General features: G+C 25.1%; 2 protein-coding genes across 2 annotated transcripts; both read left to right on the top strand.

The window, feature by feature from the left end:
- Positions 1-3,206: 3,206 nt before the first annotated feature.
- On the top strand, positions 3,207-8,377 carry LOC135928828 (uncharacterized). Its single transcript, XM_065465292.1, has 7 exons — positions 3,207-3,216; positions 3,692-3,805; positions 4,041-4,142; positions 4,185-4,363; positions 5,960-6,578; positions 6,634-7,276; positions 7,336-8,377. Exons 1-7 carry the CDS (start codon positions 3,207-3,209, stop codon positions 8,375-8,377), a joined length of 2,709 nt encoding a protein of 902 aa, XP_065321364.1.
- A 12,934-nt stretch (positions 8,378-21,311) lies between these two features.
- Positions 21,312-25,984, top strand: LOC135929012 (uncharacterized). Its single transcript, XM_065465502.1, has 6 exons — positions 21,312-21,403; positions 21,452-21,503; positions 21,899-22,012; positions 22,245-22,346; positions 22,389-22,567; positions 25,561-25,984. The coding sequence occupies exons 1-6, from the start codon at positions 21,386-21,388 to the stop codon at positions 25,783-25,785; spliced, it is 690 nt and encodes a 229-aa protein (XP_065321574.1). The 5' UTR covers positions 21,312-21,385; the 3' UTR covers positions 25,786-25,984.

Genomic DNA, 25,984 nt, shown 5'->3' with positions numbered 1-25,984 from the left:
TGCTCAATGTTATTTGAATCAAAGGTATAAGAATGTAATTAGTTTAAAAAATATATAAATATTTCATCTAAAATTTTTGGAATTGAATCTGGTAAGGAATCGATGGAGCCATAAATGCCAATATATATGATCCTAAGCTAATTCCTTGCCTTCCTTGAACGGTATAATTATTAAGTCGTCTCATTTTCAGAGTGAATTGAACCCTAAGTGGTTCTAGCAATATAAATAAAAAAATATATAACCGTGGCATATCGGACACTCTTATAATCACTGAATTTTCCACAGAGTGGATGGTAGCCAATGGGCTTGACAGTCACTTTACACAACTTGCAAGTGAATAATTTTTAATTTACGTAACAATGAATATTTTTTAGTTGCTAGTAATCAAACTAAAATTCTGTTTAAAAAAAAGGTATAGGAAATGTAATCAATTTTTTGATACCAAAAATGATAAGAAATATATATGGCGAAAAAACTATAATATATAAATGTCATATATCCGTTACTGATAGATATCAAAATACTAAAATAACGCAATATTTTAAACACCGCCTTCTTTCCAACTCATAAAGTTACAAAGATCATCCACACTTTAACTTTGGAATAAAGAAGAAAAAGGAATAGAATATGCACAAATATTATGCCAAATATATGCTTAATTAAAAAGGTATAAATAAAAATGTATATTTTTCGGTTTTATTAATTTTGATTATTTTATACGAAATAATAATTTCACCGAATAATTCTTGATAAACTAAAATAAAAGTAATGGTCAAAAAAGATTGTGAAAATAATGTTTAACATGAAGTTGATTCGTAAATGATATAATATATAATTCCATATCAAATCAACTAAAAAAAAGTTGATTTTCAACCCGACCATCTCAGAATTTTTTAAAAATGTTGTATATTGGTAGTGTATATATAATAACTAAGAAAAAAATAAATAAAATTTTACTTCATAACACCTACTTACTCGCTAAGATATGGTTTTTAAGGAGCAGAAAAATAGTACATTTAGAGAAAATGAAATACATTTATTTTCAAATAGCTCAAGAAAATATAATGATAGAGGAAGAATTCTTTATTAGTAGCTTAAATAAATGAACGTTGCCCGGGGATGGCGAAAATGGCACACTTCACATAATTATTCACAGCTCCTAAAGTATTATAGGTAGAGAGCTTCACATTTTTTATTTTGCAGATGAGGTATTTGACTACATATAAATGTATAATTTGTTCTATTTTGTTAATGTTTCAAAGTTTTAAAGTAAATATACCAATCGTTTTATACCGGTCTCCCCTATTTGTTTTTTTTTAAATTAGACTGGGGTGAACATAGATCTAGGAGTTATGACCATTTATATAGATAATTGATCAAAAACAATATCATCATATTTATATTTAATAGATACTTATGTGATATTTTTATTTAAAAAATATGTCTAAATGCAAGGCATTACTTTATTATTTACAAAAAAATATTATTGAGAGAGGGGGGTTGGGGTGAATAATGTACACTTTTGTTAATTTTTCTCCAAATTACTTGGCAAAATCATTTTAAATATTTGATTTTAGCATAAATCAAAAATAGAAGTACAATTATATTTATTATTTGATGAATCCTATAGATTACATAACATTTGCATAATTGTTAGCATTAAAACGCACTACCCTTGACAAAATCCGCAAACTAATTTTTAAATTATTTAATCGAAAAATCAAATATTTATTCCTCATTCTTATAATCTCACAACAATCCTTATAAACTCATCAAAATCAACTTTTAAGTAAATTATGCATTTGTGATACAGGACCATGCACAAGGATTCTATTGGACCAATAATGAGGCCATTATTAATCCTTTCATGATTTGTTACTATTAAGAAGACTTAACTTAAACATGTAAATTTTGTTGTTATATAAGATTGTTTACTACGTATCCCACCCAAACCCCCCCCCCCCCCCTTCCTACCTATCAAATATTTAAAAATAATAGTAAAATAAGGGCCTTTCATTTAGATATAATTTTTAGATAAATATTATTACGAAAAGTATCTATTATATTTTAATATGATGATATTTTTGTTAAATTGGATCAATTTTAGCCATATAAAGAGTCATAACTCCTAGACTTACTTTTTTCCCAGTCTAAGATTTTGTAAAAATATAAAGCACTCTGGTATACATCTACAGAAAAAAAATTGAAAAAAATGTTTTTTTTTTGCCATGCCCAATTTTGATTTGTATTTCCGGTTTTGGGCATTTATCGAATTTATATCACATTTATTTATATGTCATAGTAATCTAATATTAAGCTCTAAAATAAAATTTAAATTCTTACTATAACTTAATTCTTTCAAGAGTAATTTGAAAATAGATAAAATACATTTTATCAAAAACTTAATTTTTCTTTCTTTGAAATATTTATCCCCACCCAGTTTACTCACAATTTTTTTTATATTAAGCTCTTATTATTAAACTCTAGTAAAAATCACTAATTGTTTTTGTTTTTATCACTACAATTCAAAATACCTTATTTTGATTATAAAATTTATCACGTAAAAAAAAAAAAAATTAGAATTTTTTACTATATTTTTGCAAACCCGAATTTGTTCCGGCTGGTTTAAAAATAAAATGTAAACAAGAGCCCAGCTCAATTTATTATGTAAAATTTTAGACCCGAGATCTGGAGACACAGACTGGGATTCAAATTTACTTGCATGTTCCTATAAAGTAGGTTTAGATTAGATAAGAGTTCCGACAACTTTATTTGAACTAGGTTTGGGGTATTCTGGATTGACACCCTAAATCGATATTTGCTATTTTCTAATAGTCTATAATTTTTAAATTTTTTTTAAACTTATTTCAATCATATTAAATTTCCATCAATGAAATAAAATTATGTTTTCTACCTTAAATAAATAATGTTAAAACGTTAACCTTGATATATTTACCAAAATTTAAAGTTAAAACATCATACATCAATTCGTTTCAACATAACCTTATACCAAATTGGTAAGGAAAATCCCAGTCCCTAATATAACTTTTAATAAAATTAGATATAGATGTTGACATGAAAATATATCAAATTTCTATATGCCCTTTAAAGTTGGAAAATTTAAATATAAAGTAAAGTATAAAAGCGCTTCTAATTAATATTGATTAAATTTTAAAAAAATTTGATCGTTAAATTTCAATTATATAATGCACTCAAGTTTCCTAGTAACAATTTATATTTATTTGATGTGGACTACAAATAATAATTTTTAACTCAGGGCCTTATTATTTTGTTGACCTTTGCGACTAACTATGGACTGGGTTTCATCTATGGTAAGAAAAATAAATATTTCATTGATATATTCATAAAAATTAAAGTAATATCTTTTTATTAAAAATGATTAACGGAGATGTAAAATAAAATAAACTTTACATAATCAATTTATTTTTCCTAATATTAGACTCATAAAATTGAGTTTTATAAGTGTAAACAAAATAAGATTATAATTATTATACTTAAAAATTTGTAATTTTATTATTGTAACTTATTGAGTTTGCAAGAAATAGAAATTAGTTTAGATAATAAAATATCTATATTGTACTGGAGCTTTTCTGGGATCATTAACTAAATATTAGAGCATTTTATTATACTTTATGTACAACAAAGTTATATTACACTTTCTAAATAATAGGTGTTCCCATTGTTGGTCGTAAACTTTTACAAGACTGTTTATTGTCCGGCGGAAGAGATAATATATATTTAAATGAAGAAATAGCTCAATCCATACCTGCAATATTCAAGCACAGTAAAATTGAATTAAATAAAATATTTTACATTATTTGATTAACATTATATAAAAAATATTTTTAAAAAATTGCCTTCTCATCTGATCCGAAATTCTTATTATCAAATTTTAGGAGATCTAATAAAAATCTGAAAATGATGATCAGTAGAAATAAGAAATCACTTGAATGTTAGCCCTACATGATTTAATAATATATCATTATATAATATTAAATAATTATTTTTTATATATTAAGGGATTCCTACGGACGTAGAATTTTTTTCCGTGAGAAAGCCTACTAAGAAATCTGAATGCAGTTTTGAAATGCTTTTTCATCTACCACCCTTATATGTGATAGGTAAATACATATTTTATAACTTTATTCATATTGTTAATAAAGGTGTAAAAATTCCAACAACTACTATTATTGTTTCTACCAGCAATTTGACGGTAGAATATAATAGGAACGGACTAACAGTTGTTGTACGAAGAGAATTACCCGACATCGGAATCTATAGAAGATTTAGATTTTATGTTAAAAATTTAGCGAAGTCGGCGATTCTTAATATAGCCTTTGAGGTTAATTATTTAGTATTAATATTTATGTTTAAAAATTAAATTATACGATCTTAAATATTTATGTTAAATAGATCAATATGTGAATACAAATAAAAACTTATATTCAATCAATATATTCTATCTAATTATAGCTTAAGTAAAAATAATAATATATAAATAACCCCAATACGTTTTAATTTAATTTAACTTTTATTTTATTAATCGGTAAATTAATAAAGGAATAATAATTATTGTATTTTTTTTTAAATATAAATTTATTTAGATTTATATAAAACTATATCACAATTTTAAAATAATACTTTGAACGTTAAAAGTAAAACATATATAAGTAATTTTAAAATATATATTAAAAATATCATGTAAACTATTTGTAAATTAAAATCTATATAAAAAACTGTATAATAAAAAAAAATAATTAGTATAGTAAATTGTATGTTGGGTGGGATGAGGTCAAGAAAGAGAGCCGTGTGGCAAGATTAGTAAATAGTATAGTTGTTACCAATACTTTTTAAATCTATCCAACATATAAATACAAATCCAGAATGTCTGCATATAAGATTCATTAATTATATTTATAAGTATATATTAAAGACTACCAAAGTTGAGCATTAATTAATTACACATGTAATTAATTCCATATTTACAACTTCTTTTTTGTAATTAGAAACAGTAATTAATTTCACTTTAAAAGGGTAACTTTAGAAAATAATCAGTTATAATTTATTAAACATCCTAATTACATTTTTAAATTCTTTTTCTTATTTAATAAAATTTTATGAACAATAGGTAATAATTGAAAAAATTTATTCATATTTTTGACAGGAACGGAAACCTAATGAGTTCTTCTGAAGATAACTTCTGATCTTCTAATATGATCTTGCGTTCAGAAGATGATAAATCTAACTAGTCAATAATCCAATTTTTATGTTAAAGAGAAATATAAAATATACAAAATAGCCATATGTTAAAATATAAGAACATAAAATTAAAATGTAAAAAGGGTTAATATATACAAAAAATATAAACTACTTAAAAAGGATTTTTAAAAAAAGTTAGGTTAGCTCGTACGAAAGGAGGTTTCCAATGAAACGGATTAAATGGATTTATGAATGGCAATGTTTTAATTATAATTAATTACCACAATCTAAAAAAAATTCAATTGTTGTAGATAATTACGGGAAGGGGGGAGGAAGATTGTTATAAAGGGAAGTTAATTTAATATTATTTCGTACTAAAGAAATTTTATTACATTGTAAGACTCTTTGCTACGTGATTCTGCAACCATTTTAAAGGCATAGGATTTAATAAAAGATTTTTTTAGAGTTAAAACTACAGCGGAAAGTCTGCTTTTTTAACTAATATATTACACCCAGCTAAACAAATTAATTTAAAATATTAATAATATTTGAAAACAAATCACATGGGAATATAAAAGTTCGGATATTATAAAAAATAATTATGATAATTTCTTGAAGTGATTTAATATGATTATTAAAATATTAAACAAATATTATTAGAAATAATTTAATATATTAATAAAAATTTAATGTGAAATAAAAACAATATAGATATTAAATTTATTAAATTAACATTTAGACTATAGTTGGAAATCCTGCTGAAGTTTCTGAAGGAGAAATAAATTATATTAATAGAGGAATACAATCTATTTGTGACAGTAAAACTCATAATAGGAACCCAAGAAGTACAAGAACACCTGAAACGCCCAAAACTACCAGAACACCGAAAACGACTAGAACCCCTAAATCAACTATAACTCCCAAAACGACTAAAACACTTAAAACAACTAGAACATTTATAACAACTAGAAGCGCCAAAACAAGTAGAACCCCTATAACAACAAGAACTTACAAAACAAGTAGAGGAAGAAAAACTAGAAGACAAAAAACCATAGTAGGTCATACAACAAGGCAAAGAACTACTGAAAACCAGAGAACTACACCAAGTCAAAGAACTACTGAAAGCCAGAGAACTACCCAAAGTCAACGAACCACTGAGAGCCAACGAACTACAGTAAGCCAACGAACTACTGAAAGCCAAAGAACGACTGAAAGCCAAAGAACGACTGAAAGCCAAAGAACGACTGAAAGCCAAAGAACTACAGTAAGCCAGCGAACTACTGAAAGCCAAAGAACCACAGTAAGCCAACGAACTACTGAAAGCCAAAGAACAACTGAAAGCCAAAGAACTACCCAAAGTCAACGAACAACTGAAAGCCAGAGAACTACGGTAAGCCAACGAACTACTGAAAGCCAAAGAACAACTGAAAGCCAGAGAACTACTCAGAGTCAACGAACTACTGAAAGCCAAAGAACGACTGAAAGCCAGAGAACTACCCAAAGTCAAAGAACTACTGAAAGCCAGAGAACTACCCAAAGTCAAAGAACTACTGAAAGCCAAAGAACAACTGAAAGCCAGAGAACTACCCAAAGTCAAAGAACTACTGAAAGCCAAAGAACAACTGAAAGTCAGAGAACTACCCAAAGTCAAAGAACTACTGAGAGCCAACGAACTACTGAAAGCCAACGAACTACTGAAAGCCAAAGAACTACCCAAAGCCAACGAACAACTGAAAGCCAAAGAACTACTGAAAGCCAGAGAACTACCCAAAGTCAAAGAACTACCCAAAGTCAAAGAACTACTGAAAGCCAGAGAACTACCCAAAGTCAAAGAACTACTGAAAGCCAAAGAACAACTGAAAGCCAGAGAACTACCCAAAGTCAAAGAACTACTGAGAGCCAACGAACTACTGAAAGCCAACGAACTACTGAAAGCCAAAGAACTACCCAAAGCCAACGAACAACTGAAAGCCAAAGAACTACTGAAAGCCAAAGAACTACTGAAAGCCAAAGAACTACTGAAAGCCAAAGAACTACTGAAAGCCAAAGAACTACAGTAAGCCAGCGAACTACTGAAAGTCAAAGAACCACGGTAAGCCAACGAACTACTGAAAGCCAAAGAACAACTGAAAGCCAGAGAACTACCCAAAGTCAACGAACAACTGAAAGCCAACGAACTACTGAAAGCCAGAGAACTACAGTAAGCCAACGAACTACTGAAAGTCAAAGAACAACTGAAAGCCAGAGAACTACTGAAAGCCAAAGAACGACTGAAAGCCAGAGAACTACCCAAAGCCAACGAACTACTGAAAGTCAGAGAACTACTGAAAGCCAGAGAACTACCCAAAGTCAACGAACTACTGAAAGCCAAAGAACTACCGAAAGCCAGAGAACCACCCAAAGTCAAAGAACTACTGAGAGCCAACGAACTACTGAAAGCCAACGAACTACTGAAAGCCAAAGAACTACCCAAAGCCAACGAACAACTGAAAGCCAAAGAACTACTGAAAGCCAAAGAACTACTGAAAGCCAAAGAACTACTGAAAGCCAAAGAACTACTGAAAGCCAAAGAACTACTGAAAGCCAAAGAACTACAGTAAGCCAGCGAACTACTGAAAGTCAAAGAACCACGGTAAGCCAACGAACTACTGAAAGCCAAAGAACAACTGAAAGCCAGAGAACTACCCAAAGTCAACGAACAACTGAAAGCCAACGAACTACTGAAAGCCAGAGAACTACAGTAAGCCAACGAACTACTGAAAGTCAAAGAACAACTGAAAGCCAGAGAACTACTGAAAGCCAAAGAACGACTGAAAGCCAGAGAACTACCCAAAGCCAACGAACTACTGAAAGTCAGAGAACTACTGAAAGCCAGAGAACTACCCAAAGTCAACGAACTACTGAAAGCCAAAGAACTACCGAAAGCCAGAGAACCACCCAAAGTCAACGAACTACTGAAAGTCAAAGAACTACTGAAAGCCAAAGAACTACTGTAAGCCAAAGAACTACTCTAAGCCAAAGAACTACCCAAAGTCAACGAACTACCGAAAGCCAGAGAACTACTGAGAGCCAAAGAACGACAGAAAGCCAAACTACTACTTCCGCTCCCACAACTACGATTACTCCTCCAAATATTAATGTTATTCTATTCGAATGATTACGGAAGCTCTAGAACAACTTACATCGAAACTATTACCACATATACATAATAATTTTGAAATTATTAGAAAATTTAATTTTATCAACTTAACATCATAAATATTATTTATTTTCATCAAATATATAGCATTATTCCTTATATTATTATTTCGACCAATAAAATTATATTATAACAATATTTTCATGTAAATTTTTATCCTTTTAAAATACATTCGATATTATAAGCCCTCACTCGTTTATGGACAAGCCGCACGTACTTTTAAGCACAACAGTCCAAGAATTGTTGTTTAAACGTCTATAGGCTTATAACAGAAGAGTTGGACATAACAAAAGCCTATATCCAAGAACTACAATATAATTTAATTACTTTAAGGGTAAGGTGGTGGTTGATTTTAAATTTAAATTATTTATTGTAAGCCTCAATGATTCAAATAAATGAATAATAAGATAGAGAAATTAAAATATAAGAATTAATTAAAAGTAGTGGATAAAAGAAAATACATTAAAGTTTAGTAATACAACTAATAAATAAACAAAATGGATTTGATAATGTAAAAACGTGTTTTGAGAAAAGTAAATTTATGTAAAAAGTAAATAAAAAGGATAAAAAATATATAAAGTAGTGTTCCAAAATAGAAAATTTTTTAGAAATTGGAATAATTTCTAAAAGAATTGGTGGTAAAAATAAGTATGGAGTTTAAATAAAAAAAAAATAAAAATATTATTATGAATAAGCAACATTAATTGAATAAAAAAATATAAAAAGTAAGAAATAGTGGTTAAAAAAATTATAAATGCAAGTGATTATAAGTATTAATTTTTATTAAATGTATTAAAAGAATATTAATATGTAGTTAGTTTATTATGTGGAAAATCTAAGAATATGTATAATAAGAAATAAGATGATATTTTTAATTGAAGGATGAATAGAAAAATATGTAATTTTTTAATAGTTAATTAGAAATTTGGAAGAAGGTAGAATAAAGTGGGTATTAAAATATAATTATAAAAGGTGATAATTTAGTAATCTTATCTATTTTGAATCCAAAAAAATACCACATCGATAATATAGAATGAAATAAGAATATATAGTAGTTTCCATTTCATCTAAATTGATTATCATTTTCCACATTACACTATTAATGTAATCTTGTTAATTCTTAATTCATTGAGAGAGACTAGAAATAAACATATGAATAAATAAAATTAAAATACAAGTACAAATACAAATACAGTACAATCACTTATCAATAATACTAGATCATTATATCCAAGATAATCCACTAATCATACCGGAAAAACCGAACCCAAGAAATATCTAAAATATATCTTATCTCAAAGATATAAAAAAAAATCAAAAAATCAACCATAAATATTGAATCAGATGTATAATAAAAATAAGTCACAAAATTTCTCCTTACTTCACCTAATTAATTGACGAAAAGAGAAAGCATTATGCATCCTCTCTAAATATATTTTATAAAAAATAAAAAAATTTATAAAATAAATATTATTATTATATATTCTCTATTAACTTTCCTAGTAATGGGAAATAAGATTAACATTTTTTCAGGAATAGGGAAGAAATGACGTAAATATATAAATTATTAAATATACCGAAATCTAATCACTTTATTTCATTTATTTTATTTGGCAAACATATAAAAAATTATTCAAAATTTTTAATAGTTTGTATATATCAAAAAATAAATTATAACCTAAATCAGATATATTTTTATATTAATTATATCCAATAACTTAACTCTTACAAATGTTTGATATTAATATTATATTTCTAATTTTTACACTATAGCAATATAATAACATATGGGCAGGCACATAATAATTTTTCTATGTAAATCTTAATGACATCTATAAGATGGACCTATTTAAGGAAGTTTTATCTCTGTAAAAAGATTATTTATAATGATTCTTACTTAGTCAATCATATTTTTTCCAAAATATCAATAAAGAAAGGAAAAATCAAAACATATTCTTTTCTAAAAATATATTGAAAAACGTCCATAAATGTCAAATAAATCGATAGATACAACACCACCCTTGAGAAATCAAATTGGGGTAAAGAAATACAATTTATCGTATATATATAATCAAAGTAAATGTTTACAAATTCAAATAAATGATCTAAAAAAATATAAAAATTATTATTATTATTTAGTTTTAAAAAAAAATTTTCTGAATCTATATTTTTTTCTTGACCATATATTAATTGTCATTGAGCTGTTGTTATCATTAACGGCATTATAATCATAGCTTGATTGATATTGTACTGTTGATTGTCATTAAATCTTAACGGTTGGTGGACCATAGCTTGATAGATATTTTACTGTTGATTGTCATTAAATCTTAATGGTTAGTGGATCATAGCTTGATTGATCCGTAACATCATTGATTAGTTATAATCATTCTATCTTAGGCTTGGTATCATTAATCCAGCAACATTGTTGTTGATCGGGCTAAATCATTATAGTTGATTGGACCGAATATTACAAAGAGTAAGTCAGTCAAATGTTTTTTTTAAATTATATTTAAAATATATTCTTTATTCTTTCCTTTTAACATTTTCCCAGATACACTTCTTCCCTATCAATGGTAATTCTAAATTTAATATATTAAACACAAAATTTCTGTTCCTAATATACATATGAGACCTTTTATTATACGACGGACTGCTACTTTTCCCCCTTTCCTTCAGTCTACTGATATCAAAAGCAGAGTTGTACAAAAGATCTTCTTTGAAGATTTTTGAGCGAGATCTAGCTCAAAAATTTGAGCAAGATCTTTGAAGATCGTAAAATCTTTTATTTATAAAAAAATTTGAGCAACGATCTTAAAAGATCTAGATCTTTGAAGATCGTAAAATTTGAAGATCTTTTATTTTTTAAAAATTTTGTGTAACGATCTTCAAAGATCTTCATGATATTTATTTTTTTACCCCTTTATTAAAAGCCCAGATGTTTTTCAATTTTCATCAAGGCAGGAGGAGAGGTATAAAACATAAAAGAAATATTATATTAATAAAATTGAAAAACATCTGTTTAATAAAGGGGTAAAAAAATAAATATCATGAAGATCTTTGAAGATAGTTGATCGCAGCTTCAAAATCGTTACACAAAATTTTTAAAAAATAAAAGATCTTTAAATTTTACGATCTTCAAAGATCTATATCTTTTAAGATCGTTGCTCAAATTTTTTTATAAATAAAAGATCTTCAAATTTTACGATCTTCAAAGATCTTTTTATTTTGAGCAAATGTACAACTCTGATCAAAAGGCTTCATTTATATAATCTCCAAAATTTTAAAAATAAAAAATATTCTAATATTAACTAATGGCTCCCTCCATTATTATCCTTTATATATATAAATCCACATTTACATTTATTATACATATAAAATCAAAAATATTTTTATTATTTTACCTTTTACATATATATAATATTACATGTTTCTATATACAAACCTTTAATATTATTCCTCTTTTTAAAAACTTGAACTATTTACGACCACTTACAATCCATCTTTTGCTCACGTTTAACATCTAACTTTGCATACTTTATATTTAATTTCATATTTTTTAAACATTAGCAAAATGTTTCATATCCATTTTTCATTCATTTTTTCTTAAACATTAGCAAAATGTTTTCCATACAGATAATTTTAATTTTATCTTTTTTTTTTAAAAAAAATATATTATCATAATCCTTTTTTTCTTCACATTATATTTCTAAAAAATTTATTTAGCTAATTATGACCCCGAAATTTAAATATTAAGCAATCTTTTCTATCCTGCACAACGTGAGGTCTTAATTACCTAAGACGGATACCTATACTCCATTCAATGAGTCTTAAGGCTTACAAATAAGACTTATTATCTGGGTTTAAAAGTTGTTTCAATCAAAACACATAATACAGAAATTATTATTAGCCCCACCATATCCCATGGTATAGAAATTATAATTTCCCCAACATATCCAATGGTTCCCAAAAAAAATTTTCAAAAAGTAAACTATTATCCAGCGTCTACATGACAGAATTTTCACTGGATGCAAACCCCCTTCAAAAACTTTGCCTACCCCCCTAAAAAATTCTTGCCACCTTCGGCGGCGATGTTTTTCCATTATTATTTCCACTTTTTTAATTATAAGGAAATTTTTTCAGAGAATTTATAAAGGATAACTTAAATTAATCTATCTCTACTACCAACTATCAATATTTTGTAAATATCAAGGATTTATTTTGTAAATATAAAGGATTTATTTTGTAAATAAAGGATTTATTTTGTAAATAAAGGATTTATTTTGTAAATAAAGGATTTATTTTGTAAATAAAGGATTTATTTTGTAAATAAAGGATTTATTTTGTAAATAAAGGATTTATTTTGTAAATAAAGGATTTATTTTGTAAATAAAGGATTTATTTTGTAAATAAAGGATTTATTTTGTAAATAAAGGATTTATTTTGTAAATAAAGGATTTATTTTGTAAATAAAGGATTTATTTTGTAAATAAAGGATTTATTTTGTAAATAAAGGATTTATTTTGTAAATAAAGGATTTATTTTGTAAATAAAGGATTTATTTTGTAAATATAAAGGATTTATTTTGTAAATAAAGGATTTATTTTGTAAATATAAAGGATTTATTTTGTAAATTTAAAGGATTTATTTTTTAGATAATAAATTCAATTAAAACCTCCATTATTTACAATGAATTCATTATTATAGCATTATGAGCTTGCTGAAATATCTAAACCTTTTAAATTACATTTAAAAGGATAGCAGAATTTGGAAAACAATGTGTATGATTGTTTGCAATATATAGATTTGGTCGATGAATTGTATTATAATAATTCTATAATAAAAGTATTAATTTTTACAGCAATAAATTTGTCCTATTTCATCTCAAATTTAATAGATAACCTCAAAAAATTTATCCTACCCCCATTAAAGCCGCCTATCCCCTACCCTCCTCAAAAAAAAGGATGCAAACTGTTCCTACCCCTCCAGCTCATGTAGACGCTGCTTTTATCACAGTAATATATAATGGGCCCAAAATTTTTTCTAAAAGTATACTTTTACATAACATTTAATGGTTCCAAATGTATACTTTTAACACAGTAATATTATGATTCCTCCATTAATATATTACCACCTATAAATAAACCTATAAAAATAAACCCTTTTAAACCCTTGTTTTTAAATTTCCTCAATAAGACATCTTATTTTTTCACTTTTAACTCTTTATTATATAATAACATTTTATAAAACTTTTTTTTAAACAACACACTTTATTGAATTTCTCCTTCTTCTTTCATTTTAAATGGGATCAATTTTTCTTTATATTTTCACAATTCAAAATTAACTTTACTTTTATAAATTTATATATTTAAAATTCTTTCAACTATGTAAACTATTAATATATATAAAATATTAAATTATATAAAATATTACTTATTTATGTATCCAAAATTTTAACTTATAAATATCAAGATATCTTAACCAGCGACTTCTTCTTAACTTTCAATCATTTTTTATATATGCTTAATTCAACCTTATATTTATGCTTTACTTTATGTCTGAGAAAAGATAAAAATTATGTATAATACTATAAGATCAAAAAACAATAGAAAACTTTATTCATTTTTGTAATTTATAATAAAAACGAAAAAATGTTTATATATTATGAAAATCCTTGAAACATCTAATATGAAGTGCGATTTAACATGTTTAGCACATATATCTTGAGCAGTGGCGTTGCTAGGGAAGGAGGCGCAGGGCTCAAGCCCCCTAAAAAAATTTGAATAGCCCCCTGAAGCAAAAAATTTTTTTTTATACTATTTTAATTATTAGATTAGATTAATACATATAAATTATATTTTTCCTATGTCAGCTTGCGATCAAATTCTTGTTAAATATATATCAATATCACTCACTAAATATTAATTTAGCATGAACAGTTGAATCTTAATTGACTTTTATTATTTAAATTATTATATAACCCTAATTAAATTAATATAATCATTTATTAATTGAAAATTAAAAATTTAATTGTAATTAGCCGAGTTTACCTCATCAACTATATTATTGATTTTTAAATTTAATTATACTTTCTAAAATTATTTTCAAAGTCGAAATCCAAATAAGTATAAGAGATTTATTTATAACATATAGTTTATAATACTCTATTATATAAATATAATATTAGGTAAAATGCCACTTTTGCAGACATATTTGAAAGTTATATAATATATTACAGTTAATATTTTTAAAATTTACTAATCAATGCTTTTGATAATAAATATAAGTAATAAATGGCATTCAACAATTTAACGCCATTTATTTATTTAAAATATTATTATAATTAAACATCTTATTATTCATCCCACAATGGATGTAATAAATTAGATATCTTTATTTCTATTTTTTTACAAGTTTTTAGGAAAGCTATTTTTTTTCATCTTTGAAAAACAGGAGTTAAATTTTTAACACGAATATATTTTAGATATTATTACAAACTACTATGATTTTAAGATATAATATACCAACTAGAGATGGTGCAACAATAATATTTAAAATTTTAATTGCTTTCATGATATCACTCTGGTTCTTATTTTATAGTTACAAAATGTTTCATTTTTAATATGTCACCCTTGCAGTGTAAATAACTCAAGGCTTCAATATATTTGCATGATTTCTTCTAAAGATTTTTAGTGTTTTTGTTTCATCCATTTATCTAACATAATAAATTCTGATATGGGTTACCATCGTGAGTGTCATGGCTATGACTGTAAATTAACCAGCATCTATTATTTACGTGGCTGTGTAATTTAATATTATTACTATAGCTGCTGAGAGCATATGATTGCATATTTTATATGCAATAATGGTCAAATGTGTAGTCGTTTATATATAATCAAAAATGGAAGATAATCTTTTAGAAATTTATCATCTCACAATAATTTCCTCGATTACTTATCTAGCTTCCATTATGTCATCTAATAGGAAACTCTAACTACCATATAGTTTTATGATTTGGATTGGTCGTTTATATTCTCTTCTTCAAGAATTGTTAATTTGATAAGGCCTATAAATTTTTTCTTATTAGTCCATTCTATAAAACATTGTCTAAAATGGTAACAGAGAGTATATTAGTTTCATGACCTTTTGTCATTGAAAGTTGCTAGGAATTATATAGCCTTATGTGGTTTTTAAAAACCCTATCAATTGAGACATGAATTAATTAATCTTTTTTATCACTTGTTGTAATTCTTTAGACGCAAAAATTTTTTATATCAACCATCGAAAATATTTTATACGATTAAATATCTTAAGTGCAATATCTGCATCTACGTCTTTTTCCATCTATAATTTTGGATAAATAATGTTGTCATTTATTATATTATTCAAAAATAAAATAGCATATAAATAATTAAAACCATACAAGACATTTCTAAAAATAATATTTTTTAATACAAAATCTAATTATAACAGTATATAATATTTTCGTAAGCTGATATAAAAAAATTTTGCGTCTAAAAGTGATAAAAAAGATTTATCAATTCATACATATGCCTCAATTGATAATGGTTTTTAGAAACCACATAATTTTATACAATTCTTAGCAACTTATATTGAAAAACTGTCATGAAATTAATATAACTCTCTGTTACCATTTTAGACAATGTTTAATAGAATAGACTAATAAGGAAAAATTTATAGGCAACCAAATCAACAATTGTTGAAGAAAAGATTATAAACGACCAATCCAAATCATAAAACTATATGGTGGTTAGAGCTTCCTCTTACATGATATGATGAAAGCTAGATAAGTAATAGAGATAATTATTGTGAGATAATAAATTTCTAAAAGATTATCTTCCATTTATAATAATATATAAACGACTATAAAGTTAACCATTATTGCTCATCTAAAATATGCAATCATATGCTCTCAGCAGCTGTAGTAATAATCTTAACTTACATTGCCGCACAAATAATAGATGCTGGTTAATTTGCAGTCATAGTCATGACACTCACGATGTTAGCATCAGAATTTTGTTAGATAAATTGATAAAACAAAACACTAAAAATCTTTAGAAGAAATTATGTAAATATATTGAAGCCTTAAGTTATTTACACTGCAAGGATGCCATATTAAGAAATGAAATATTTTGTAATTATAAAATAAGAAATAGAGTGCTATGATGAAAGCAATTAAGATTTTATGTATTATTGTGGCAGCACCTTGAGTTAGTATATTATATGTATATCTTAAAATAATAGTAGTTTGTAATAATATCAAAAATATACTCGTATTAAAAAGTCTTATAAATTTTTAAATAATAACATTAAATCTATATATTACGTAATATAATTCTAAAAGAGATCATTGAGGGGGCAAACAGGGGATATTCAAATTTTTCAAGAGGCTCGAGCCCCTGCGCGCCCCTCCCTAGTGACGCCACTGAGTTAAGAAACTAAATCTTTTTTGTTATAACCGTTAGGTATGCAATAAATATCTTTGAAATCAAACGGAAAATTATATTTAAAAGGTTTCTTTTAAACATGCACCTATTTCATTTATTATATTTAATCCCAAAATATCAATAAACAAAGTAAAAATGAAAAGATATTTTTTTCAAAATATATATTGAAAAACGTCCATAAATGTCAATTATAAATCGACAGATACAACAATAATAACTAAGTTAATTTAGCTAACTTAACTTACCTAACACTAACACCATAAATTTAATTCGCATTATGTACTCAAATATGATAGGTATAATAAATTAAATACAATTCTCTATGCCGTTTTAGATTGACTTGTCAAGGTTAATAATAATAAATTTCTAGTTTGATTCAAAAAAAATAATTGCGACCGAATAGTGTTGTTAAACGGCTCCATTTAAACTGATTTTTAAAAAAACGGTTAACTCTATATATTATCTAGAAATTATTTATGCAAGCCTGAAGGCTTTTCTCATAGATGGTACAAAGGTTTGGACATCTATTAAAAATCTCAAGACTTAATCAATATTTTTCTGGTTAAAATATTGAGTTAGCAGTTTTTAAAAATTATAACAACACTAACGGCTAATTAGGATTAACAGTTCGAAATTAAAAAGAGAATTAAAATATAGCACGACTCGAAAAAATTTGATACTAACTAAAATTCATTTATATATGTTAGCGGCAATACGTTTTTTTCCGGGAATGTATTATTTTTTCAACCTTAAATCATTTTATGAGCGCATTTTTTTTTATATTTAAATAATCTGATTTTATCGGAAATGTATTCCAGCATGTATAAAATACCTATCTTATGAATAGGGGATAATGCTACCATTAATTTTCGAGTCATTTATAATTTTTATAAAAAAATTTATTGAAAAACTAATATAAATTATATTAAGTTCAAAACGTTTAAGACAAAATTATCTGAAATTTATAGGGTAGTATTTCAAACATGATGAAATACATTTCCGGCAAAATCAGATTTTTAAATTATAAAAAACGCACTCAAGATATGATCTAAAGTTGAAAAAATAACACATTGTAGCTAACATTAAAACTTACAAATATGTGAGGACAGTCTACATAAGCACTTAAACCATATATATTTTTTTACAAATCATAAAATTGTTAATGAAACCCCGAGATAGCTCCTATATAAAGATGTAAATCTATAGCAGTTGGGTTACCCTTAGATATGAGGTAAAATGGCGAAAATGGAACACCTTTACATAATTAATCACAGCTCCTAAAGTATTATAGGTAGAGAGCTACACCTTATTTTATTTTGTAGATCAGGGATTCGACTACATATAAATGTATAATTTGTTCTATTCTATTATGTTGATGTTTAAATATTTTAAAGTAAATGCGAAATATCAATTGTTTTACCCCGGCCTCCCCTAAAATGGGAGATTATATAATATTTAAACAATGGTTACGACTTAAACGCACTGCTCATGAAACTTTGACAAAATCTTCCAATTAATTTGCCAATTATCGAATCGAAAAATTAAATATTTGATTCCTGATTCTTATAGCTTCATAACAATCCTTATTTGAGTTAATAATCATGCCACTATTTACCCTTTCATGATTTAATACCATTAAGACGACTTAATTAAACATGTAAACTTTGTTGTTAAATCAGATTGTTTAAAACTAACGCATGTGCATTTTATTTAAGTCAAACAAAAATGATCTTATTCTTGAAAGAAAGACTTGGTAGAATAGCCAAAATTTATTATTTTTTTGAAGGGGCAGGTACCCAATATAACAATAATAAAAAAACTTTTTTAACATATATAAACAAGAAAAAGATTTTGGATAAAGGTAGAGTGGCAATTTATTTGTAACCACTCAGGGTAAAGATTTCTGTGACAGTTTCGGGAATTAACAGTTCGAGCAAACTTGCATCGTCCATAGAAAAATCATATATTGACAACATCGATTTATATACCTAAGGAAGAAATAATATCAGAGGAGTAATATATATATATATATGAAAGCAATGATGAATATCTCATCATCTTGAAAAAAGATTTTTGAAAGCAGAACGAATTTTTGAAAGACAAATGTTTTGAATTTTTATTAACTTAGGAGTTAATAAATTGAAAGTAAAAATTTATTTAAATTCTTCGGATGCTTTGTTATATGATATCAGAGTTGTTAAAATATCTATATATAAATATGCGGTATCTGTATCTAGATAACGCCCTTATAAAAAGTATCTATATCTAGATACTAAAAGGGATCTATATCTGTTTTTAGATACTTTTTAAGATATATTTTAAATATACTTTTATTTAACTCCTTTTTATTAAAAATTAAAATATTTGAAATGCAAAATTCATTTTATTGCATATAATTTTAATAAATATAATATTTAATAAATATATTAAAACTAATAAAAAAATATATTACGTAAAATATTAAAACTAATAAAAAAAATATATTATATAAAATATTAAAACTAATAAAAAAATATATTACATAAAATATTAAAACTAATAAAAAAAATATATTATATAAATATTAAAACTTATATATAAAAATATTAAAACTAATTAAAAAAAAATATTATATAAAATATTAAAACTTATGTATAAAAATATAATCTCATTTAAATCTATAGATATCAGTTCAAGATTGTGAAGGAGACTTTTATCATGTAAAGGAATATATAAATCCTTGCTTAGCCATAAACCCCATTATGAAAAACACTACTATTGATGCACATTTTAAGCAAAAAAATTTATTTAGAATTTTTTAAAATAATTTCATATATTCCTCTGATTTTTAATAAAGAATTTATAAAGGTAAAAAAAATTTTAAAAATAAATATTCGTTTTAAATGAGAATATGTTCAAAAGAATGATAAAAATAGGGGTATTGACAATTTTTTATAATTATTTATATGGTGTTCGAATTGAATGACAATAAAATGTAAAAATAGTGTTTTCATATTTAGTAATCTCATAATTAGAGTTCTAGTTAGAGAACAATAGAAAAATCGGTATGCATGTATGATTAGAGGATGTATCTGTGTCTAGATTTTATTTTTACACTATTTATCTTTTTCTAAATCTATTTAAAAGCCTGATCTTAAAATTTTGATATAATATTATTAAAATTTTGATTGTTATTATAGCAATTATTTAGCCAGTTTACAATTATTTTGCCCTGTAATTTTGAAGGAAAATTTAACCAAAGTTTAAATCACCCCCCCTTCCCCCCTATATAAAAAAAATAATAATAAAATAAGGACCTTTCATTTAGATCTAATATAAATAAAAATTATTATGAAAGTATCTATTATATTTAATGGATAATAATCTTAAATAATCAATTTTAACCATATGCCATGTGTAAAGAGTCATAACTCCTTTTCATCCCAGTCTAAGATTTTGTAAAGATATGGTATACATTTATAGAAAAAAAAATTTGAAAAAAATACATTTTTTTTCCTATGACCATTTTTGGTTTTGTACTTCCGGTTTTTGGTAATTATCAAATTTATATCACATTTATTTTTTATGTCATGATAACGATCTATTCCTAAGATATATATTTTTAAAATTTAAATTCTTAGTCCAGCATAATTCCTACTTGAGAAATTTGAAAATGAATAAAGTTAAATTTGCTCAAAAACTGAATTTTCTCTCTTTGAAATATTTATTCCCAGCCTAAGACCGGATTTTTTTTTTATATTAAGCTCTTGTTATTAAAGTAAAAATCAATAATTGCTTTGTCTTTTATCATAAAAATTAAAATTACCTTATTTTGATTATAAATTGTCACGTAAAAAGATTTTAAAAAATTAAATTTTCAATCCCATGTTCGATTCGGCTGGTTTAATAAAAAGTAAACAGGAACCCAGCTCAAATTATTTTGTAAAATTTTAGGTCCAATGATTTTCAACATAACCAGGAATTCAAATCCATCTTCATATATCTATAAATTATGTTTTAGTTATATGAGTTCCGACAAATTTATTTGAACTAGGAATGGGATATTCGGGATCGACTAAATTTTCTATAAATCGATATTTGTTATTTTCTAATAGTCTATAATTTTAAATTTTTTTTTTAACTTATCTCATATCATATTAAATTGGCACCAATGAAATAAAATTTATTCTACCTTTAATAAATAATGTTTAAAACATTAACCTTGATATATTTACCAAAATTTATAGATAATAAAAAAAAAACAGGAAAAATATCATATTACACAAATTCGTTTCAACATACCAAATTGTCAAGGCTAATCAATCTAATGTAACTTTCAATGTTAAAATTAGATAGAGATGTTTACATGAAAACATATCAAATTTCTATATGCCCTTTAAGGTTGGAATAATTCCAAATATAATAAAATTTTAGAAAAGTGTTAAATTTTAGTAAAGTATAAAAAGGCTTCAAATAAATATTAGTGTTATATACTTATTTTTGATCAAATTTGAATTATATAATGAACTCAAGTTTCCTAGTAACAATTTATATTTTTATGGACTACCAATAACGATTTTTAATTTAGGGCCTTATTATTTTGCTGACCTTTGCTACCTATGGACTGGGTTTCAACTATGGTAAGAATAAGAAATATTTTCATCGATGTATTCATAAAAATTAAATTAGTTTCATTTTTATTAAAAAAAATGATTTTAACGGAGATGTAAAATAAAATAAACTTTCTTAATCAATTTATTTTTCCCACCGCAACAGAAAATTAGACTCGATAAACTGAGTTTTATAAGTATATAGATAAAGTCTGATTATCAATATTTTACTTAAAAATTAGTTATTTTATTATTGTAACTTATTGAGAATGAAAGAAATTTAATGATATAATTCTAGTTAAGAAAAATAAAATAATATATGTTGCACTCTAGCTCTCCGGGGATCAATAACTAAATATTAGAGTATTTTATTAGACTAGTTTATGTAAAAAAAATATAGTTATTTTACAATTTTTAAATAATAGGTGTTCCCATTGTTGGTCGTAAACTATTGCAAGACTGTTTATTATCAGGCGGAAAAGATAATATATATTTAAATGAAGAAGTACCCCAATTACTACCTAGAATATACATGCACAGTAAAATCAAGCAAATTAAAATATTTTATTTGATTAACATTATTTAAAATACATTTTAAAATATTTACCTTCTCATCTGATCCGATATACATATGATCGAATTTTAGGAGATCTAATAAAAATAGGAAAATGATGATCAATAGAAATAATAAAATCTTTTGGATCAGTTGCTGATGCTACATGATTTAATATTATAGCATTCTAAAATATTTTTTTATTTATATATATTAAGAGATTCCTACGAACGTAGAATTTCTTTCGGTAAGAAAGCCTACTATGAGATCTGTGTGCTGTTTTGAAGTGCTTTTCCATCTACCACCCTTATATGTGATAGGTAAATACATATTTTATAACTTAATTCATATTATTAATAAAGGTGTAAAAATTCCAAACACTCGTCTTATAGTTTCTACCAACAATTTGAAGCAACAATATGATAGGAAGGGACTAACCGTAGCTCTACGGAGAGAATTACCCGATATTGGAATCTATAGAAGATTTAGATTCTATGTTAGAAATTTTGCAAAGTCGGCAATCCTAAATATAGCATTTATGGTTATTTATTTTGTTTTGATTTAAATATTTTAAGAAAAACTATATTTCAAAATATGAAATTAGATATTTATATTAATTTAGGCGAATATAAATAAAAATTTTGAATTCCTATATTCAATTTTAACAGAGTTGTTAAAGATACTTTTTAAATGGATCTAGATAAAGATACATCGTCTAAAATAATATCTAGACACAGATATTTTAACTGAAAATCTATCTAGATACAAATACAGATACCACATTTTTATATCGAGATACCTTATATCAAGATCCTTTAACAACTCTGAATTTTGATTATAACTTAAGGAAATATATTAATATCCAAATTACCCCTTAAATAATACGTTTTAATTTTTTTTCAACTTTTATATTAGTGGTAAATTAATGGAGGAATAAAAGTTATTATAATAATAGAAAGGATTAGTAAATATTAGAGTTGTTAACGATACTTTTAAAATCTATCGAACCTATTAATACAAAACCAAAAGAGGTTGGGCATTAATTAATTACATATGTAAATAATTCCATAATTACAATTCCTTCTTTATAATTAGTAATTGTGATTTATTCCACTTTGAAAAAAAAGGAGTTATAATTAATTACATTTTCCCAAGTATGTAATTAGGAATTAGTTAAAGAATTCCTATTTACATTTATAATTCCTTTCTTATTTAATGTACAACGCGTAATAATTGCAAACTTTTTGAGTTCCTCTGACGATAACTCCTGCTCTTCTAATGTGATTTTAGGTTCAGAAGAAGATAAATCTTAATTGTCAATTTTCAATCCAATTTTTATGTTAAAGAAAAATATAAATAATATAAAATTGTCGTAGATAATTACAGTGGAAAAGGATTGCTATTACGGGAGCTAGTTCCAATATTATTTTACTAAAGATATTTTAAAATTGCAAGACTCTTCCCTAGGTTTTTGTGGAACCATTTTAAAGACAAAGGATTTAATAAAAGATTTTTTTTTAGAGTTTGATTTCAGCGGAAACTATACCTATCCACTACACACCCAGCTAAACAAGTTAATTTAAATTATTAATAATATTTGAAGCCAAAACACATCTCTAAATATAAAAGAAGTTCGAAGATTAAGACATCCATGATAATTTTTTTATATTTTATAGGTATATTTCTACCCCAAATCCAATAAATGGCATTGAAATTGAGGTTCACATTTATTTAAAGGATGATAGAGGTTATATTAATATGTTAGAAAGATTTCCAACGATTAAAATAATGTTTTGAAATTGAAAATATTGACCTCTTTATCAGCATAAATATAATAGAACATAACGAACGAATTGTTTGAAAAATTGATACTTTAAAAAATAAATTAAACATTTTTAAAAAATATTAGTTAAAAATATATTCAATACATTTGTTGATTATAGTAGATGTTAATTTCCATAATATACATTTATATTTAGACATCTTAAATGATATTCCATCTTGTAACACAGAGCATTTCTCATACGTATAATAAAATGTTTATCATAATTCATATGCAAATGTCTTATGATATTCTATTTTACACAAAAATTAAAAAATTGTTGGTCAGCAATTTAGAATAAAATTTAACTTACAGGTACAGTCTAATTCTAAACATTATTTAAACATTATATTTTTATTTATTGATTATAACATATAAATATTCATAATTGATAGAAATATGTAGTGTTGTTAAACGGCTCAATTTGAGCCGATTTTTAAAAATGGCTAATTAAATATTTTAGCTAGAAAACTATTGTCGATTTCAGAAAGAAAAAAAGAAAGAAAGGGAAGGAAGGAAGTGTTCAATCCTTTGTGCCACCTATGAGCAAAATCTTAAGGCTTGCACAGGAATAAATTTCCTAACAGAATATTCAGTTAGCCGTCTTTAAAAAATCGGCTCAAAATGAGACGATCAACAACACTAGAAATATGTATTTACTTGGTACGCGAACCCTTCGAAAAAAAGAAGAAAGTTCAGGTTCAGGTATCGGAACAAAATTTTGAAAAAAGGAACAGGGGTGTTCAGGGTTTAGAGAACATAAAAATAAAATGACTACTTATTTTTTTTTTCATTCATTTATTATTAAACTTAATATAAATATACGCATTCATAATTTACAAATAAAATTTTTTTTTACAAAATGAAATAATTTATATTTTTATATGTTTCATTCAATCGCTCCGACTTTAAAACGCTTTTGGTTCCTGATTATAGCCCTTAAACATAAGTCATTATCTACGATTGCTCGCTCATGTTAATAAGCTTATAATTCTCATTATAAAACGAGCTAATCCTATAAAAAGAAAACCTTTGTTGAGGTGAATTAAATATCAGTTAAAATATTTATTGAGTTATTTTCTTAACCTTTTAAAGTGATGTTATTATGAATATGCAATTTAAATATATTGAAGTGTATTGTTTACTAAACTTACACAACTAAAATCATTTAATCATTTATATAATCTATTAAAATTTTAGTATCAGATGGTATGTTATTTTGAGAAGAGTTTTAACAAGATGACTTTAGAATTCGTTTTAATAAATAAAATAAGGTTTAAAAAATTTATTTTTTTACTATAATTCTTCAAATTTATGTGGTGGGATTTGACCAATGATAAATATATTTTGAAGGTATCTAATAATTGAAATTATAAATTAAACATCCTTCATATTTAACAAGAAATAAGCTGGTATAAATACCCAGTAGAATTATTAATTGAAAGTATATTTATTATATATCTCATAGATGTCGGTTCAATCCTTCTTTAGCAAATTTTAAATATATTTCAATTTTATGGTAATTAATTTAATATAAAAGTAAAAATTTGACGATATTATACTACGACATACTATATAGGAAAATAAAAAGAGATTTAAATTGATAAAATAATAATAAAATATTATTAGAATTAATTTAATACATTATTAAAAATTGAATATGAAAAAAAATAAAACAAATTGGATATTCATTATTTTAAATTAATATTTAGACTATAGTTGGAAATCCTGATGAAGTTTCAGAAGGAGAAATAACTTATATTAATGGAAGAATACGAGCCACCTATGACCTTAATACAACTACAACTCCTAAAGCGACTACTACAACCTCAAATCCACCACTAAAGATCAGAGAACTATTGATAGCTAGAGAAGTGTTGGAAGCCAAAGAACTAATAAAACCAGAGAACAACGAAAAGCCAGAAACTAAAGAATAAATAGCACAAGAAACTAGAACCATATATATATTTATCATAATAATTTTAAAATTTTCATAAAATTTAATTCATTTAAACATAATATAATAAATGTAATTTATTTTCTCCAAATTTTAAACTTTTAATATTATCATATAATAATATTATATATTGAATTATCCCATTAATTATTACAATAATTATTAAAAATATATCATTA

This window comes from Gordionus sp. m RMFG-2023, chromosome 4 (assembly GCF_954871325.1).
Source record: "Gordionus sp. m RMFG-2023 chromosome 4, tfGorSpeb1-WG-v2, whole genome shotgun sequence".
Taxonomy (NCBI): domain Eukaryota; kingdom Metazoa; phylum Nematomorpha; class Gordioida; order Chordodea; family Parachordodidae; genus Gordionus; species Gordionus sp. m RMFG-2023.
This window is presented reverse-complemented; position numbering and strand designations above follow the sequence as displayed.